The sequence below is a fragment of the Hylobates moloch genome, unplaced genomic scaffold, assembly GCF_009828535.3.
Source record: "Hylobates moloch isolate HMO894 unplaced genomic scaffold, HMol_V3 SCAFFOLD_16, whole genome shotgun sequence".
Lineage (NCBI taxonomy): Eukaryota > Metazoa > Chordata > Mammalia > Primates > Hylobatidae > Hylobates > Hylobates moloch.
Window position 1 is genome coordinate 62,177,060 of NW_026652291.1, and position 19,600 is coordinate 62,196,659.

The 19,600-nt window shown below is 39.9% G+C and overlaps 1 protein-coding gene across 1 annotated transcript; it reads right to left on the reverse strand.

Moving 5' to 3' along the window:
- Positions 1-694: 694 nt before the first annotated feature.
- Positions 695-981, reverse strand: LOC116810045 (non-histone chromosomal protein HMG-17-like). Its single transcript, XM_032753722.2, has one exon. It carries the CDS (start codon positions 962-964, stop codon positions 695-697), a length of 270 nt encoding a protein of 89 aa, XP_032609613.1. The 5' UTR covers positions 965-981.
- Positions 982-19,600: the final 18,619 nt, after the last annotated feature.

Below are 19,600 nucleotides of genomic sequence, written 5' to 3' on the forward strand. Positions count from 1 at the left end.
GCCTACCAAAAATCAGAAAGCCACTATAAAACCCAATGAAGTCTTCATCTGATGCTCTGAACAGGGAAAGTTTAGAGTGAGGGTTGACATTTCACATTGAGCATGTTGTTTAACAACTTTTCACAAGCCAACCCTGACTTTCAGGGAGTGAAATGAAAATGGCAGAATTTATCTGAAGATCCACAATCTAGAAATGGAACCACTGCTCTTTTGACAGGTGCCATCTCAGTGGCATCACTGGAAAGTCCAGATTGCCTGACACACTGGTAACCATTGACTAGGGGTCAGGTCCCAACAGATGTCTGGGCTTAAGGGAGTTAAGTCTATGCTGAAAGATGGAAAGGGAGAAGAGGACATAAAAACAAATTTGTTTTTCCATACCACAAGGCTTTTGTGCCAAGGTGGCCATGTGTGTCAAAGTCAGGGAATCCCTCCTCCTGGGAGCCGAGAGGAAGTCTCTCAAAACTAGAAGGGAAAGGTATTTTCCTCACATCAATCCAGCTTTGGAGACTTTCTATTAGTGACATATGCCCCTTCCCCCTAAAACAACAGTGAAGTGTTCTGTGTGCTAACAACATAGCTTTAAAAAAAAAGTAAAACAAAATTCTGCATTTTTATAAAACTTGATAAAAATAGTATTTCAAACTGTACAGTCACCAGAAGTACACAGTTATCAAAAATGCACACACTTCTCTTAGTTCCAGAGTGCACCTTCAGTTTTCTGTGCCTGGTCTGTTTTGGTATCTCCATTTTCTGCAGGGTTATTCCCCTCCTTGCCGGCATCAGCTTTTCTCTTTTTCTCTTTGGATACCTTCTCTCCCTTCTTTGCAGGGGCCTTTCTAGGCTTGGGCTTTGGCTTTGGAGGAGCAGGTTTAGCAGACAACCTAGCAGATCTTCTCTGTGGTTCGTCCTTCACCTTGGCTTTATCTCCCTTAGCATCCCCTTCAGCCTTTCTCTTGGGCATGGTGGCAGCCGCGGCGACTGCGGTGGGCGTAGGTGCTGGATGCGGGATGCAGCGGTGCGCGGGCTTTGGTTGGTCCGGGGGTCGTTCTCGCCACTTCTTCTTCACACTGCTTCTATATCTTCTAAGTGGAGCATTTAGGCTATTTACATTCAATGTTAGTATTGAGATGTGATACTTTTTTTTTTTTTTTCTGTTGTGTTCAGGCCCTGTGAGATTTATGCTTTAAGGAGGTTCTATTTTTGTGTATTTTGAGGTTTTGTTTCAAGATTTAGAATTCCTTTTTGCATTTCTTGTAGTTCTGACTTAGTAGTAACAAATTCTCTCTGTTTCTTTGTCTGAAAAATAGTTTCTCTCTCCTTTATTTATGAAGCTTAGTTTCACTGGATACAAAATCCTTGGCTGACAATTATTTTGTTTCAGGAGGCTGAAGATGGTACCTAATCCCTGTGGCCTGTAAGGTTTCTGCTGGGAAGTCTGCTGTCAATCTGATAAGTTTTCTTTTATAGGTTATCTGATTATTTTTGTCTCACAGCTCTTAAGATTCTTTCCTTTGTCTTAACTTTAGATAATCTGATGACTAAGTGCCTAAGTGATTATCTTTTTGTGATGAATTTCCCAGGTGTTCTTTGAGCTTCTTGTATTTGGATGTCTAGATATCTAGCAAGGCCAGGGAAGTTTTTCTCAATTATTCCCTCAAATAAGTTTTCCAAACTTTTAGGTTTTTCTTCTACCTCGGCAACACCAATTAGTCTTAGGTTTGGCTGTTTAACATAATCCCAAATTTCTTGGAGGCTTGGTTCATTTTTTAAAATTCCTTTTTCTTTGTCTTTCTCTGGTTGGGTTAATTTAAAAGCCTTGTCTTTGAGCTCTAAAGTTATTCCTTCTATTTGTTCTATTGTTGAACGTTTCCAGTGTATTTTGTACTTCTCTAAGTGTGTCTTTTATTTCCAGAAGTTGTGATTGCTTTTTCTTTATGATATCTATTTCTCTGTAAAAATTTTTCATCCATATCCTGCATTTTTAAACAAATTTCTGAGTTGGTCTTCACCTTTCTCTGTTATCTCCTTTAATAGTTTAATAGTCAACATTCTAAATTCTGTATCTGACAATTCAGAGATTTCTTCTTGGTTTGGATCCATTGCTAGGGAGCTGTTGTGACCTTTTGGGGTATTATGGAATCCTGTTTTTTCATATTACCAGAATTACTTTTCTGGTTCCTTATCATTTTATCATTTGGGTAGACTATTTCAGTGGAAAGGTCTGAAACTCAAGGTGTGCCGTTCAGATTCTTTTGTTTCATGGGGTGATCCCTTGATGTAGTGCTCTTCCCTTTGCCCTGGGGTGGGGCTTCTTGAGAGCTGGATTGCAGTGATTGTTATTGGTCTTCTGGGTCTAGTCACCCAGTGGGGCTACCAGGCTCCAGGCTGGTGCTAAAGGATGTCTGCAGAGTCCTGTGATGTGATCCATCTTCAGGTCTCCCAGCCTTGGATACCAGTACCTGCTCTGATAGATGTGGCAGGAAAGTGAAGTAGACTCTGTGAGAGTCCTTGGTTGTATATATGTTTAGTGTGCTGGCTTTCTTGAATGCTGGTCATGCTAGCAGTGAAGTTGTCACATGGACATACTCAGAACCTTGGATTTGTCAGGATGTTGCAGGCAGTGGAGTTAGATGTTATCTTCTTCCTGGGATCAGGGTTATTCTGTCATGAGTTGCTGTAATGGCCTGAGTTGGTTGGCCTTCAGCCAGGAGGTAGTGCTTTCAAGAGACCACTAGCAGTGGTGGTAGTAGTAGCAGGCTCTAAGATTGCCCTAAGATAGCCAGGGTAAGTATTTTAGTTTCTCAGGCAATGGGCATGGCCATAAAGCTCCCAAGAGTTTCTGTCTTTTATATTTGGCTACCAGGGTGGGTAGGGAAATTCCATTAGGTGGGAGTAGAGGTAGGAAGTTCTGGTCTCAGCTTATCCTTTTGTGGGGCTTGCTGTGGCCACTGCAGGGGAGTGTTGGGGTCTGTGTGTACATGAAAGCCATTAATATTTGTAGCCGGGGGACTTGCAGATTTTATGTATATATACATATATATACACATATATATCCTATATGTATATATATATATGTAAGCCTCAATGCACTGAGGCTTAAATACAGATTTTACATATATATATATATATATACACACACACATACACATATATATCCTATGTGTGTATATATATATATACACATATATATCCTATGTGTATATATATATGTAAGCCTCAATGCAAGTCTTCCTGGCTACAAATATTGATGGCTTTCATGTACACACAGACCCCAACACTCCCCTACAGTGGCCACAGCAAGCCCCACCAAAGGATAAGCTGAGCCCAGAACTGCCTACCTCTACCCCCACCTAATGGAATTTCCCTACCCACCCTGGTAGCCAAATATAAAAGACAGAAACTCTTGGGAGCTTTATATATATATACACACACACATATATATATAACGTATATATACGTATATATGTACATATATGTACACACACACAAATATATATCTATAAAGAACATATATATACACACATACATTATATATATATATATTTAACTTTATGACCCATTAGGAAGGCCAGGTTTTTTTTTTATTAGGGGTAGGGAAAGAAAGGCATTTTTTTTCCCTGAGTACTACTACAGTGTTAATGGTCTCCTGTTTGTTTGAACTCTTCTAGCTACAAGTCCAAGAGGAAAAAATGAGACAGCATGGAGAGGGGCCTGAGAGTTGAGCCAGCTGGCATTTACCTGACATGACACATTTATTTCCTTCCTGTCTCAATACTAAGGCTAGACCTGGAAAACCTTTTAAAGGAAGCAGTGCCCAAGAAAGGAAGTGTAATGCAAAAAAAAAATTATTTAGTGCATGCCAATCAGGATAGACTCAAAAAAATCCACTCTCAGATACATCTGTAATTAAACTGTTGAAAACCAAAGACAAAGGAAAAGAATCTCGAAAGCAGCCACAGAAAAATGAAGCATTGCATATAGGGGAACAATGATTGGAATGACTGTAATTCTTTATCAGAAAACCCAGAGACCAGAAGGCAGTAGAACAACATTTTTTGAAGTGCTTCACACAGAATTGTATGCCTAGAGGTTCCAGAGGGGACGTGGTACAGGTGGCTATTTTATAATTTGACTGGAACTGGAAGAGGTGGAAGAAGCAGCTGATGGAGACTGCTTAGTTGTTCTCTTGTTCTGCTGTTTTGCAGAGTGTTCTGCTCTTGTGTTTTGTAGAGTTAAAGCAGAGAAACAAATTTTACCAAATGATGAAACACTGGTAAATGTGAGCACCAATCCGCCTCAGCTGCTTGCTTCATTTCATCCAGTCCATGTTATTATGTAAACATTCTTTCTTTTTAATTTGCATCCCCTTTTCAGTTCTACTCTTCTCCCTCTTAATTTCTTATAAAAATTTTATTTTCATTATAATTAACGTTCCTCCAGGTCCCTAGTGTCTATTCAAAGGTCTGCTGCTCTTATGCAATTTCATCTTTTCCAAAATCCTGGGGACATTTTCATTCTCTAGTTTCCCTCCTGCTTCAGTTACTCTTTTGTTACTCCCATTTCACTTCTTTTTCTTTTTTCACTTTTTGTCAGATTGTAGCTGCAACCAATAATGGAAACACTTTCTTCATTGTAGCATCCTTCTTCCCTTGGGAAAAAAATTTCTCTGTATGACTGTGAATAGGGTCTGCAAAGAAAGACCCATAACTTCAAAACATTCACGCAGTTCATAGCGGGGGAGCAATAAGTTGGTAGTCAGGAAGGCAAGTAAACAACGTATTATTCTGAAAAACCTTCAATAGTTTTGAAGCAAGTGCCTGCTTGGTGACAAATGATACCAAAGGAAGCAGGAAAGAGGGCACTTAACTCTCAGATGTTGCTGAATCTCCTTCCAAACCATCAAAAATGATGATAATCAATACAGTCTTGTCTGTGGAAGAGATATTATTTTGTTCCATAATGTTATATGTATTTGTCAAGTGCTGTAAGACTTCCATGCTTTAAAATGTATTGGTGCTTTGGGGTAATTTATTTTGAATGGTTATGCTACAAAGAGAATTCACATAACCAGCTTCTTCTTTAACTAGGGTCACTTTTCTACCATGATTAAGGTATGTAAGCTTCGCCTACAGTGAGCCTACTCCATTTTTCAAGATGGTAACATTCTTTATGACTTAGCTTATTACATGAAATTAGCTACAACACAATTCAAAACACCCGCCTAAAGTGCCTAAAGTGAAACAATCCCAAATAGGCTGATGTTATATGACTGGCTTCTAATTATGCTCTATATTTGGATTCGTTACACAAAACCATTTGGGAAGAATTATGGATTCCATTGTTTCAAGCATTCATTGGTTATTTTTCAGCATGTTTACTACCAGCTCTGCTGATACCCAGTGCCACATAGATGTCTTGCCCACAGTGATCAGTGGGACTGGAGAAGGAAAGAAAACATCTTTTGTTCTTTCTGTAAGAATTCTTTACAGAAATGGGCAAGTGTAACATCCCTAGGTGTGTCAGTTGACATTGTTAGTTGTAATTTTTTGATGTAAAAATTAGCAAACTGTGATGAAGAGATGGATTTCCCATGTTTCAGAGTGTATGCTTAAGTATTCTAGGAAAGAGTTCTATTCATGTTTTGAGCCTACCAGCTTTATGGGGGCCTATATTCTAACTGGTAGGAACAGCACAGAGTAACTGAATAATAGAATGAAACCATTTGGCACAGGCAGATGTATGTTTCCAGTCAGGCGTAAGATTCACAGGACTGCAGGTAATATTTTCAGTGCAGCCAATGACTGGGGAGGCCTGGTATGAAATAAGGAAAAAGACCTCAAATGAGGATGATGAAGGGAAGTGTCTGTGCAGGACTTTTAACCCTTCAGGAGTTTGGCCCAGTTCATCAGAGAGAAAAAGGAGTAGGTACTTGTCACAAAGTTTGGCTTCAGTATCAAATTTTCATATGGCTGGCTAGAACCTGTATAAGGACCCAGGAATGGATAGAGCTATTTTGTAATGAGAGACTTTGACACATTTGACCCCACTTAAACTGAAGCTGGACGTCCTCTTAGTTGAAAAATACTCTAAAACATAGAAAACCCACTTCCAAGGTGCTTTAGTGGGTATCTTTAAAAAAAAGATACCTTTTTTTCCCTAGGATTTTACATCCTCATGCATATCTCAGAATTTGGAGAATCTTATTATCTAGATATTCAAAAATTTTCCTTCTAGTATTTAAAATTTTTTCTTGTGTGTATATGTTTGGGTATTTTATGTATTTTATTAATTATTCTTGGAATCCTTAAACACGTAAGTTGGTTTTGATTTTTTAGTATTAAAAATAATGCTGGTACAAGCACATTTTACATAATGCTTTGTATTTAAAATTACTTTTCCTGGCAAGATAACTATAAAAAGAATTACTGATTTAAAAGCTATAAGCAATTTTAGGCTTTAGTTGTATATTGCTATTTTTTCCCCAGAAAGAATGAATTAACTAACATGTCTATCAGCAGAAGAGAATTGCCCAGTTTATTGTATCCTCATCAGCATTGGGCAGAATCTGTGCTAATTTAGTTATTGTTTTTTAATTTGCATTTTGGGTTATTACTTGCATTGAATATTCTGATATGTTTATTACCTATTAAAATTTTAGTTACTTAACTGAGATTCAAATATATATTATCTATTAAAATCTTAATAGATAATAAATATACTATGTACTTGAATCTCAGTGAATTAACTTTTTATACTTCCTGTTGAAATGTGGAAAAAATTTCCTGGCACATCTCATCTGACCATTAACATTTCTTGGATTTTTTTTTTAAGCATACAAAGATTGTCTATTTTAATAATTCTGCAACCTTCATATAATAATAATTTTAGCTTTCTTAATTTTGACTGATATTACTATAACTCTTACTACAGGTAAAACTCAACTCATCAGGGTAACTAAAGTATTTATTAAATGCCTACTTTCATATGACATTGTGTTAGAGGCAGAACAGAAGCAGTTTTTCCAGCCACATGCCCTGTTAATTCCCAAGCTTGGCCCTTGTGGTAATAACAGCTGATGAATTCATGCACTTATTTTGAAAACTAGTTATTCTGTGCCCAGTATTTGAAACTATTAATGAGTACTTTGGCCACCTTGGGATTCTAGTGACTTTAAATATTCTCTGTATTTATTTCCCCCCCACTTTTCAGCTTTGCCACACAAGCTGAAAACCGTCACCAGGCATCTACAATTGCATGTCAATTCCCCTCCAACCTTAAGATATATTACTCACCATCCAGAATGAATGAGGAACAAGAGCTTTAAATAAAAGAGAATTCCTTGTGTTAACTTTGACAGTGCTTCCCCCCGTTAAATTTAAACATTCCTCAACACCCACAGGGATGAATACGTGTCTGGATTATTGGAACATTACTGAGGCTCCAGCTCCTTGACCTTGGCATGCAAGCTTCTTCACCTTTGAACTAAAAGCTTTCTCTGGGTTGTGGGTGTGATGATGTCTTTCCAAAGCCATTCAAAGCAGTGCTGCCACTTGGGAGCTATTTTAAGGTCTCTCATAGAGCCTAAGATGTATTTCTTTCTTTAACAGTGACCTGTCAAAGCCTCTGTGCTTGTGGCCAAAGAGTTCCCTCTGCTCCTGCCATCCTGTGTTGCTACTGGAGGAAACAGGGGTGCCAACCATCCCGAGGTGGCCACACTGGGTCACTGCCTTAGCAGAGGGCACACTGAGCCACATCACACCATGCTCTGATTCTTAGTGACTACACTTCAGATATGTCTGTTAGCCTCAGTTTCCTCATTTGTCAAATAACAGAACAGGAGTAGATAGTTACAAAGATTTCCTCAATCTGTATGAAAGAATCGATGAATGAGTTTATGAGTGAATGAATCAAACTCTATCAGCCTCTGTAGTCTTAATTAAAAAAAAAAGATTCACATCCTCTTACTGCAGAACATTAATTATTTTAATATACATTTCTTACAACCATGAGCATCAGTCAGGAATCTAGTTTTTACTCTCCCCCAATTATAGAATCAAATCAAACATTTCTTAAAATATGTAAAGAATCAATAAGGTTGAGCAATCATACGGTGAAGTCATAGTTGTAAGACGTGGGCTGTGAGGCTGTGAGCCTAGATGATGGTGCATCCATGACAGTAGACACAGCCAGAGGAAGCTTAGGCAGGAAAGGACAGCAGCTGTGGTAGAGAAGTCCTGTAGAAACTTTCTATGATTAATACAAGACAGGTTTTGCATTATAAGACAAGATATTCTGTGAAATTATAGGGCTGACAGCTGTCTTCCACAAAGCTATGAAGAAAGTAAATGTAGAAGTACAGATTAAACATTGGAAATCAAAGCAGTTCTGGGTCACGGAGCCAGTGGCTTGACAGCAGGACTTGAGAACCTATTTTGAATGATGTATGGAATGCTTTGAAATGTTGAAGGTTTAACAGATTTGTAACTGGTTTATCTAAGTTGTGTTTTTTAAATTTTCTAATAATTTCTTTGTTTATAAAATTTCAATGAAAGAGTTTTAGTTAAATATAGTTAGAATTGAGAAATGTAATCTTAAGTAGAACCAATCATACATCTGTTTAGTATATTAAGTTCCAGTAGTATCAACAGACAGCAGGCACCCTGAGTGTTAATGTTACCCTAACTAGGGACCCTGTTTAAACTGGCACCTGCAAAGATGGTCTTATGACTCTACCTGTAAGCACAATTACTGGGTTTATTTGTTAAGGCAATATTCGGAAATGTTGTCAACTAAGAACAAGCCTTCAAAGTAAAAAGTAAACTAAATCATTTTCTTGAGCTGTCTTATTTTAAGCTTGATTGTAAATCAGTATAACTGCAAAAGATAAAATCATGTTTAAGATTATAGTAAAAAAAAATTTGGAATCCTACCAAACAGCATTTAAAAAATTCCTAATTGTTTTGAGTGTGAAGTCCACATTAAGTACGTTTTGCTATTTAGTTGTACATTTACTATTGGTAGTTTGATAGGAAAATTTTCACCAGGATTGGAATAATGAAAAAATTAACTTTGTATTCCAAATGAATTAGGTATTGGAGTACTTGAATTATAAAAAGCACCGGGAAAGCTTATAGCTTATAGCTCTGTATCCATACCCATACCTTTATCTATACTTTCAAAATAGTCATCAATAGTCCCTATGATCAGATAATAGAAATACTATATAAATATATAGTATATAAAATATTTCAAGGAAAATCAAATAGATTTCTACTTTTTAACTGTAAGTCTTTGGAGGAAGTATAAGTAGTTTGATCCAGGGTTAGAGCTGAGCTTGAGAACATTAAGCTCACAGAAGTGAGGAAGTCTATTGTCCAGGCTGGTTCTGCCCGTGTCAACTCTTTTGGTATTTATCTCGTTGACTCCACTAATCTTGATCAGTTTGAAAAAGATGAAGCCATTTTATACAGCTGATTGTCCACTGCCAAAGTCCACTGTTCACAAAATTGACTAGAATTTAACGTCTTATGTGGCATTTTGTACTATATTCTAACTTCTAGAGAATATAGTTCATTTATTTTGAAAATATTATAAAATAAGAATTCTCAAATAAACTATCTGTGGTATTCCACTTGGGAAATATAGAGCCCAATAGCTTAGAGATGCTCACATCTGGGGCTTTATTATTTGTGTTTTAGGTTCAGCAATAGTAACTGCTGAGCAACTCTTAAAAGTTTCGATGATTAGCTTAGCCAGTAAGTTCCCAGACAGCTTTAAAACACTGATCTATGACCTTACATCTTCTACATCAGCTCACAATTCTATGGCTGTATTTTCTGTGTAGTAGGAATTAATGTTTAGAGAGAAATGTGATGGCCTAATTGATTCTGAACCTAGAACCTCAAGGTAGCTTTTGCTACAGTTATCTGAAAATGTCTCTCCCACTCTGTATTAGACAATTCTACCCTAGATTCTTACCCACTGGGTAGAAAGCAGTGTCCAGCTGCTTTCCCTGTTAGGCTCCAGGCCATCTGCCATGGTACTGCCCTGTCCCAATGGTACCACCACTTCTGCCGGTTCCTGCTGCTGCTTTTCCAGGCACCACCACCAAAGCCCCAGGCACCCCTGCTGATTCCACTGGGAATGGCTGTATTTGTTGGGGCTGTGATTGCCCTGGATCACTGGAGGGGCAGAGTCTCTATCATTTCGTGTGGTAAAGCGTGCCAGCACTAAGCTCAAGGTTGGGTACAGAGCAGGCACACAATGCTTTACTCCTCTTCCTTATATATTACTCTGCTAAAGGGGTAACAAAGTATTTCCACCTTGAGGCCATGTTTTAAAGAAACTTTAGTGTAAGCAACTCTTTTGCTTTTTTCTAACAAATGACCTTCATTCCCATAGAAGTAGTCCAGAAGTTTCTGGGAAGACAGGTTGGGGCGGATCTGAGAGAGATTCTACCCTTTCTCAGAAGTATCCCTAATGCCTCATGACTAATTATTATTTCAAGCTGACTTACCTATCTCCCTTTAATATCATTTTTCTCCACTAGGACCTCCAACACCTTATGAAAATAAACTTATGTGAAATTTAACACACATTATGTGAAATGTAACAATATCAAAACAAATATAAAATTTGAATATCTTCCAGGGTATACAAGCAAATCACCTAAAGAAGACCAAGAGTCAGATTGACATCAAATTTCTAACAAGAATCAGAATATCAGATTTCTCAATAGTAGAAATGCATACAAAAAGATAATGAAGAAATAATTTTAAAGAGGATAAGTAACACTGAATTTATAATTTTATATCCATCCAAACTGTTATTCATATATAAATAAAAACATTATCAGGCATGAAGGACCTCATACAATTTGTTATGCAAAGATTCACATTAAAAACATTTGGAAGAAATATTCAAATAATAAGAGAAACAAATCCAGAAAATGATCTAGGAGATGTGAAACCACCAATTAGAATGGACATTGGCCATAAACAACTGTCATGGCTAAACTGGGGCATGTTGGCAGAATATCAGCCTGGGCGTTAGGGAGATCAGATAACTTAGTAAGACTTATGGTTGTCTTAGGGGAAAAAAGTTAGGACAAAAGAAGAGACGTAGAGAAAGCATACAGAATACCTATGCAAACCCAGAACTACAATTTTTGACTATCAGTGTGATGGAATTTGGGGTGGGCAAGCTAAGTGAGCAAGTGATACAAGTGAGCAAGTGATACAAGCAAGTGATACAAGAGCTTGCAAAAGGAATTTTCTTGTTGGGGAAAATATAGATATTGATTGACTTAAGGTATCTGTTTTTACCTTCACGAATCTCTCCTTTTCTATCATTAACATTATTATTATTATAATTATTTTTTTTTGAGACGGAGTCTCGCTCTGCCACCCAGGCTGGAATGTAGTGGCACAATCTCGACTCACTGTGTCATTATTTACTTTTTCCTTTCACCTGCATCCTTCTTTATTTCTTCTTTTCTTTCTCTTTACCTTCTAACTACCATTCCCATTCAACATTTCTGCAATCAGAGATGTTTATTATAAAATACAGAATGGAATATCAAAGGTATAGTTGGTGTCTTTGGAAAGAGTACAGAAAGGTGAATGTTTGATAAATATTAATCTAAAGCAGAGGGCTCCATAACCTGTAGCCCATACAATTTATTTAAAACATAATGCCAGAAACAGCATGTATACTTTTATTCCCTTTTGTAATTATTGCTTCCTCTAACAATGACATACTCAGTGGATATTTCCACCCACAAAATGATTCTTAGATTTACTATTTTTTTTTTTTTTTAAAGATAGGGTCTCTCTCTGTCACCCAGGTGGCTGAGATGCAGTGGCACAATCATAGCTTCAGCCTCCAACTCCTGGGCTCAAGGGACCACACCCCCACAACCCCCACCTCTCCAACACTCCTCTTCCCTACCTGCAGTCTCCTGAGTAGCTGAGATTACAGCAGGTACATGCCAACATGCTTGGCTCCAAATATTTCTAAAGCAAAGGTTTGTTCAATCAAGTTTAGCCTAAAGCTGCCTCACTGTGTATTTTAACTTCAGCCTAAAGGTTTCTCTGTACATAGTGAACTACAACCTAAACAGAGATGTAAACAGACTGTGACATCCTCTTGTGCCAATTACCGAGCTTTGGCCAATCAAAGGGGGCCGACTGTTCAAAACGTGTTCAGATAAGGCAAATGCCAAGTTGTAACCAATCCGGCTGTTTCTGTCCCTCACTTCCCTTTTCTCTACCTCACTTTCCTTTTTCTGTTCATAAACCTTCTTCCACCACGTGGCTGTGCTGGAGTCTCTCTGAGCCTACTCTGGCTTGGGAGGCTGCCTGATTCTCAAATTGTTCTTTGCTCAATCAATTAAACGCTGTTAAATTTAAGTTGGCTAAGATACCTCTTTTAACAGATCAAACCTTAAATCATTACCACAAGTCTATTAGGCTATATATTGTAGATCACCTTTTATTTGTCCATTAACATATAGAGAGAGCACATTAATTTTTCTTACAATATTAGCCCAATGTTTAGGCTAACCTTACTTACTGTAACCCTTCCTAAAACTCGAATATTTCAATGTGTCTCAGTGGCAACCACTATATTTTCAGAAATCCACTTTGGCAGGGTTCTCTTAGAGGGACAGAACTAATAGGATATATATATATATATATCCTATTAGAGAGATACATATATATCTATATATCATATATATATATATATATATAAAGGGGAGTTGATTAAGTATTAACTTACATGATCACAAGGTCCCACAATAGGCTGCCTGCAAGCTGATGAGCAAGGAGAGCCAGTCTGAGTCCCTAAACTGAAGAACTTGGAGTCCGATGTTCCAGGGCAGGAAGCATCCATGTGATGCAAGGGAGAAAGATATAGGCTGGGAGGCTAGGCTTGTCTTGCCTCTTCACATTTTTCTGCCTGCTTTATATTCACTGGTGGCTTATTAGATGGTGCCCACCTGATTAAGGGTGGGTCTGCCTTCCCCAGCCCACTGACTCAAATGTTAATCTCGTTTGGCAACACCCTCACAGACACACCCAGGATCAATACTTGCATCCTTCAATCCAATCAAGTTGACACTCAATATTAACCATTACAAGTTCACCACTTGTCAACTTCAACCCATACACATTTCCTGAGATCATACACAGTCTTCAAATAAAGACAATAAGGTCAAAATTATGCCTAACATAATAAAACTATCCTTCATACAACCAGAAACACACCAATCCCCAAGCCAAATACTATTACATAAAGTTAACAATACTTAAATGCTGATATGAAGTCAGTAAATCTTATGTCACATGATAAAGGAAAAGAAAATAAAATGAAGATATTTTCTTAGTACAAGTATATACATGCACAAACATGTTTTTAACAAAAGAAGGAGGAAATACTCATGGTAGTTACAGTCCTCGTTTCTGCAGCTGGTCATGTGGTCATAGCTGGTATTGATGACTACCTTCTTCTACTACCTATTCTGTATTCCCTTTGTTTTCAGCAAACACCCCAGCAGATTGTGGTTTCTTTCTTGGTGGAGTGACCCAAACCTTCATTCCTTAGGGGTCTGGACCGTTTGTAGTTCTGCCTGAATTCGGCTGTTGTAGTTTTCCATTGACCTTAATCACAGGGCGTGGTAATAGTAAGGGACACCCTAATGGATCCTCTGTATTCCATGCAAACTCTTCCTTAGCTCTGTTTTGGAGCAGTAGATTGATTTCATCTTGATAGTCCGGGTCAATCGCCCCGGCAAATACTGTATTTCCCTTCTTAGCCTGTTGACTTAAAGGTAGGGGGAACCCAAAGTGTCCAGGTGGCAATCATAACTTTCAGTTTAATTGAATAGTTGTGTCTGCTGGTGGCAGCATTCCTCCCTCTGGAAGTAAGACCCCTAGGTCAGCAGAACGTAATGTCACAGGAACAGGAAGCAAAAATTTTGCTAGTGGATCACTATGGGTGATAGTGAGTGGTGCCACTTCCACTTCTACCCCTTGATTCCTGACTTGTGAATCCTGGCTATGGGAAAAACGGTAGTATATATTGGACCCTGATTCAGAGTATACATGGCCTTCTGGAGAACTTTGCCCCAGTCCAGCAAAGTATTGTCACCTAGTTGGCATTGTAATTGTGACTTCAAATGGCCATTCCACCGTTCTATCAATCCACCTGCTTCAGGATGATGGGGAACATGGTAACACCAGTGAATTCCGTGAGCATGAGCCTACTACCACACTTCTTTAGCTGTAAAGTGAATGCCTTGGTCAGAGGCAATACTGTGTGGAATACCATAATGGTGGATAAGGCATTCCGTGAGTCCATGGATGGTAGTCTTGGCAGAAGCATTGTGTGCAAGATAGGCAAACCCATATCCAGAGTAAGTGTCTGTTCCAGTGAGTGCAGACCTCTGTCCTTTCTATGATGGAAGAGGTCCAATATAATCAACCTGCCACCAGGTAGCTGGCAGATCACCCTGAAGAATGGTACCATATCAAAGGCTCAGTTTTGGTCTCTCCTGCTGGCAAATTGGGCACTCAACAGTGGGCATAGCCAGGTCACCCTTGGCGAGTGGAAGTCCATGTTGCTGAGCCATGTGTAACTTTCATCCCTGCCACCATGGCCACTTTGTTCATGGGCCCATTGGGCGATGACAGGGGTGGCTGGGGAAAGAGGTTGAGTGTTGTCCACAGAACAAGTCATCTTATCCACTTGATTATTAAACACCTCCTCTGCTGGGGTCACCCGCTGGTGAGCATTCACATGGGATACAAGTATCTTCACAGGTTTTAGCTATTCAGAGAGGTCCATCCACATACCTATTCCCCAGATTTCTTTGTCACCAATTTTCCAATCATGGTTCTTCCAAATCCCTGACCATCCAGCCAAACCATTGGCTACAGCCCATGAATCAGTATATAATTCCACATGTGGCCATTTTTTCTTCCATGCAAAGTGCACAACCAGGTGCACTGCTCGAAGTTCTGCCCACTGAGGAGATTTCCCTTCACCACTGTCCTTCAGGGATGTTCTAGAAAGGGGCTGTAGTGCTGCAGCTGTCCACATCCAGGTGGTGCCTGCATATTGTGCAGAATAATCTGTGAACCAGGCCCTAGTCTTCTCTTCCTCTGTCAACTGATCATAGGGAACTCCCCATGAGGCCATCGGTGCAGGCTGGGGGAGAGAAGGCAGGGTGGCAGGAATGGAGACCGTGGGCATTTGAGCCACTTCCTCATGTAACTTACTTGTGTCTTCAGGACCTGCTCGAGCCCGATCACATATATACCACTTCCATTTGATGATGGAATGCTGCTCTGCACAACCCACTTTCTGATTAGATGGGTCAGAAAGCACCCAATTCTTGATAGACAGTTCAGGTCGCAAGGTGACTTGATGACCCGTAGCCAAACGTTCAGTTCAGTTTCCACCAAAGCCCAGTAACAGGCGAAGAGCTGTCTCAAAAGGAGAGTAGTTATCTGTAGAAGAGATGGCAGGGCCTTGCTCCAAAATCCTGGAGGCCTCCGCTGTGATTCACCTATGGGAGCCTGCCAAAGGCTCTAAACAGTGTCCCTATCTGCCACTGACACCTCAAGCACCATTGGATCTGCTGGGTCATATGGCCCAAGTGGCAGAGCAGCTTGCACAGCAGCTTGGACTTGTTGCGGAGCCTTCTCCTGTTCTGAACCCAATTCAAAACTGGCAGCCATTTGGGTCACTTGATAAATGGGCCAAAGTAACACCCAAATGAAGAATGTGTTGCCTCCAAAATCCAAATAGGCCCACTAGGTGTTGTGCCCCTTTCTTGGTTGTAAGAGGGGCCAAACACAGCAACTTATCCTTTACCTTAGAAGGAGTATCTCGACAGGCCCCACACCACTGCACCCCTGGAAATTTTACTGAGGTAGAAGGTCCCTGAATTTTAGTCATTTATTTCCCATCCTCTGGCATGCAAATGTCTCACCAATAAGTTCAGTGTGTTTGATACTTCTTGCTCACTAGATCCAATGAGCATAATGTCATCATGCAATGCACCAGTGTGATATCTTGCAGAAGTGAAAAGTGATCAAGGTTTCTCCAGATAAAATTATGACACAAAGCTGGAGAATCTATATACCCCTGAGGTAGGACAATGAAGGTGTATTGCTGGCCTTGCCAGCTGAAGGCAAATTTCTTCTGGTGGGCCTTATGGACAGGAATGGAGAAAAAAGCATTTGCCAAGTCAATGGCAACATACCAGGTACCAGGAGATGTGTTAATTTGCTCAAGCAATGAAACCACATCTGGTACAGTAGCTGCAATTGGAGTCACCACTTGGTTAAGCTTACAGTAATCCACTGTCATTCTCCAAAATTCATCGGTCTTCTGCACGAATGGGAGAGTTGAATGGGGATGTGGTGGGAATCACCACCCCTGCATCATTCAAATCTTTGATGGTGACACTAATCTCCGCAATCCCTCCAGGGATGAGATATTGTTTTTGATTTACTATTTTTCTAGGTAGGGGAAGCTTTACTGGCTTCCATTTTGCCTTTCCCACCATATTAGCCCTCACCCTACTAGTCAGGGAGCCAGTGTAGGGATTCTGCCAGCTGGTAAGTATGTCTATGCCAATTACGCATTCTGGCACTGGGGAAATGACCACAGGATGAGTCCAGGGACACACTGGACCCACTGTAAGTAGGACCTGAGCTAAAACTCTATAAGTTACCTGACCCCCATAAGCCTCTACATTAACTGGAGGACCACAGTGATGTTTTTGGTCCCCTGGAATCAACATCAGCTCAGAGCCAGTGTCCAGTAGTCCCTGAAATGTCTGATTATTTCCCTTTCCCCAGTGCTCAGTTACCATGGTGAAAGGCTGGAAGTCTCCTTGGGGAAGGATGGGAGAAAGATTCACTGCATAAATTGTTGGTAATGGGGTCCTTCCTCAAGGGGACCTGGCCTCCCCTTCATTCAAGGGTTTTGGGTCTGTAAACTGGCTCAAGTTTGGAAATTGGTTGAGGGGCTGTGATTCTCTGTTTTTATAATTCGAGTTAGTCTTTTTTCCATTTGACCTAGAAGTTTTCTGTTTGTATAATTAAAGTAGGAATGCAGTAGGCTTCGTATCAATTTTGCTTCTAGGAACACCGTGATTAATTAGCCAATGCCAGGACTGTACATGATTCTGATTGACGCTTTGCCTCTGCTGTCCATTATGGTAGCTATGCCCACTTTGCTTTTGATGGTTGAATACTGCCACTTGGCCCCTGTGACCTTGGGATCCAATTATTCCCATTGTATTTAAATTTTGTAGTTGAGTGACTGTTGTCCCCACCATTAGATCTGACATACAGAGAAGAGCAATTATAGGGCTCTTCAAAGATGCAGGTGCTGCCCTCACAACTCTGTTTTGCAAGGCATTTGTCAAGAGTATATCTTCTGGACCCTCCCAGCTGGAATGAGTAGGTCTAAAGTGACTAATCTACTCAGCCATCCCAATCTCTCTAAGCCTTTGGATCCCTTCCTCTACATTAAACCAAGGGATATTGGGCATTTCCAGGTCCTTCACAGTGGGCTGTCTTTTAATCCATATTTCAGCTAACCAAGCAAATAAACTATTAGAACCTTTTTTAGCCCCCTAAGCTGCAACATTAAAAGCAGAGTCCCTACTTAGTGGGCTCCTTTTCAAGGGTAGCACACCTCCTCATGGGTCACACTCTCAACCTCACTTCTAGGGGCCCGCTGGGCCTAAAAGCAAACAGAGGTGTTGGGGGTGGCTTCTGAGGAGAATCAACATTTTTCTGCCTGGCAACTGCCTCAGGGGAGGCCATCACTGTTGCCTCAGGCAGCACAGGCTCTATCTCCTTAAACAAAGGTGGAAAGGCTGATGGCAGCATGGGTCAGGGAGGGGATGTTGCCACTACTGGGGATGGGGAAGCTGTTCCATCTGGCAAAAATGTTTAATCAGAGTTTACAAACTCAGTGTCCCCAGTGTCATCAGGGTCCTCCCACACGTCCCCATTCCAAGTTGCATGGTCCCATTCTTTTCCAATCAATGTCCTCACTTTAACAGTGGACACCTGGTGAGGCTGTGCATGCATGTTTTGTTGCAGGTCAGCCACTTGCATGATAAGAGCTTGTGTCTGTTTTTCCACAATTTCAGCTCTCACTCAAGGCAGTCTTATCAGATTTGAGACTCAGTATCTCCTTCTGAAGCTGGGAGGCAGCATCCCTGCGTATCATTTTCTTTTCTTTGTCCACTGAACTTAGGAGCAACAAACCAGCTTCATTATATTCCTTGGTTCTCCAAATATGGTCAGAGGTATTATGTAGAGGGTCACTAAACTCCTTGCCTCTTACGAGTGGTGAATCAGGAGTGTCAAATCATTTATTTTGCATAAGTCTCTAAACAGTTTCCACCAAGGACTATCAGTGTTCTCCATGCAATTAGAAGTAGAGTCCTCTGTTCCTGTAGAACCACCCCTGGTACCAAAATCTGTATTAGTCAGGGTTCTTTTAGAGGGACAGAACTAATATATATATATTATATATATGTGTATATATATATGTGTGTGTATATATATGTGTGTGTGTATATATGTATGTATATACACACATACATACATACATATACACAAAGTGGAGTTTATTAAATATTAACTTACATGATCACAAGGTACCCCAATAGGCTGTCTGCAAGCTGAGGAGCAAGGAGAGCCAGTCTGAGTCCCAAAACTGAAGAACCTGGAGTCCAATGTTCCAGGGCAGGAAGCATCCATGTGATGCATGGGAGAAAGATATAGGCTGGGAGGCTAGGCCCGTCTCATCGCTGCACGTTTTTCTGCCTGCTTTATATTTGCTGGCAGCTAATTAGATGGTGTCTACCTAATTAAGGGTGGGTCTGCCTTCCTCAGCCCATTGACTCAAATGTTAATCTCCTTTGGCAACACCCTCACATACACACCGAGGATCAATACTTGCATTTTTCAATACAAGTTGACACTCAGTATTAACCATCACACTTGCCAACCATATGAACCACAAATTCAATGAAGTTTAATTCAACAAACACTTATTAAATATTATTATGCCCAGAGCATTCTGTTAGATACTATGGATTAATATGAAGAAGTCTTAGGTTTTGGTATTTTATTAGGAGAGACATATATAAAATACCATTTAATTCGGTTTAATTGAGTACATTTAACTGTGAATGAACCATGTGGTAGGCACTGTTTGGTGCCGGAGACACAGAGTCTATGTGCTTGAGAAATATATAGTCTAGCAAGGAGAAAACAGAAATCTGTGGAGAACATTGATTTTTCTCCATACATGGAGAAATGGTGGAGAACAGTAATTTTTGTCATGATTGCCATACCCATAAACATTGTAGACACGCACACACTCATATACACACACACACACCACTTCAGACATCAGTATTGCAATTGAGACTAGGCTTAATCTTGTTACAGATTGGTGATAAACATACTAAAAAGAGGAGACAACATTTCATCTCAGCCTTGTGCTATGTCTAGTACTGTGCTGACTGGACAAGTGAGAGAATGACATCCTAAGTAGA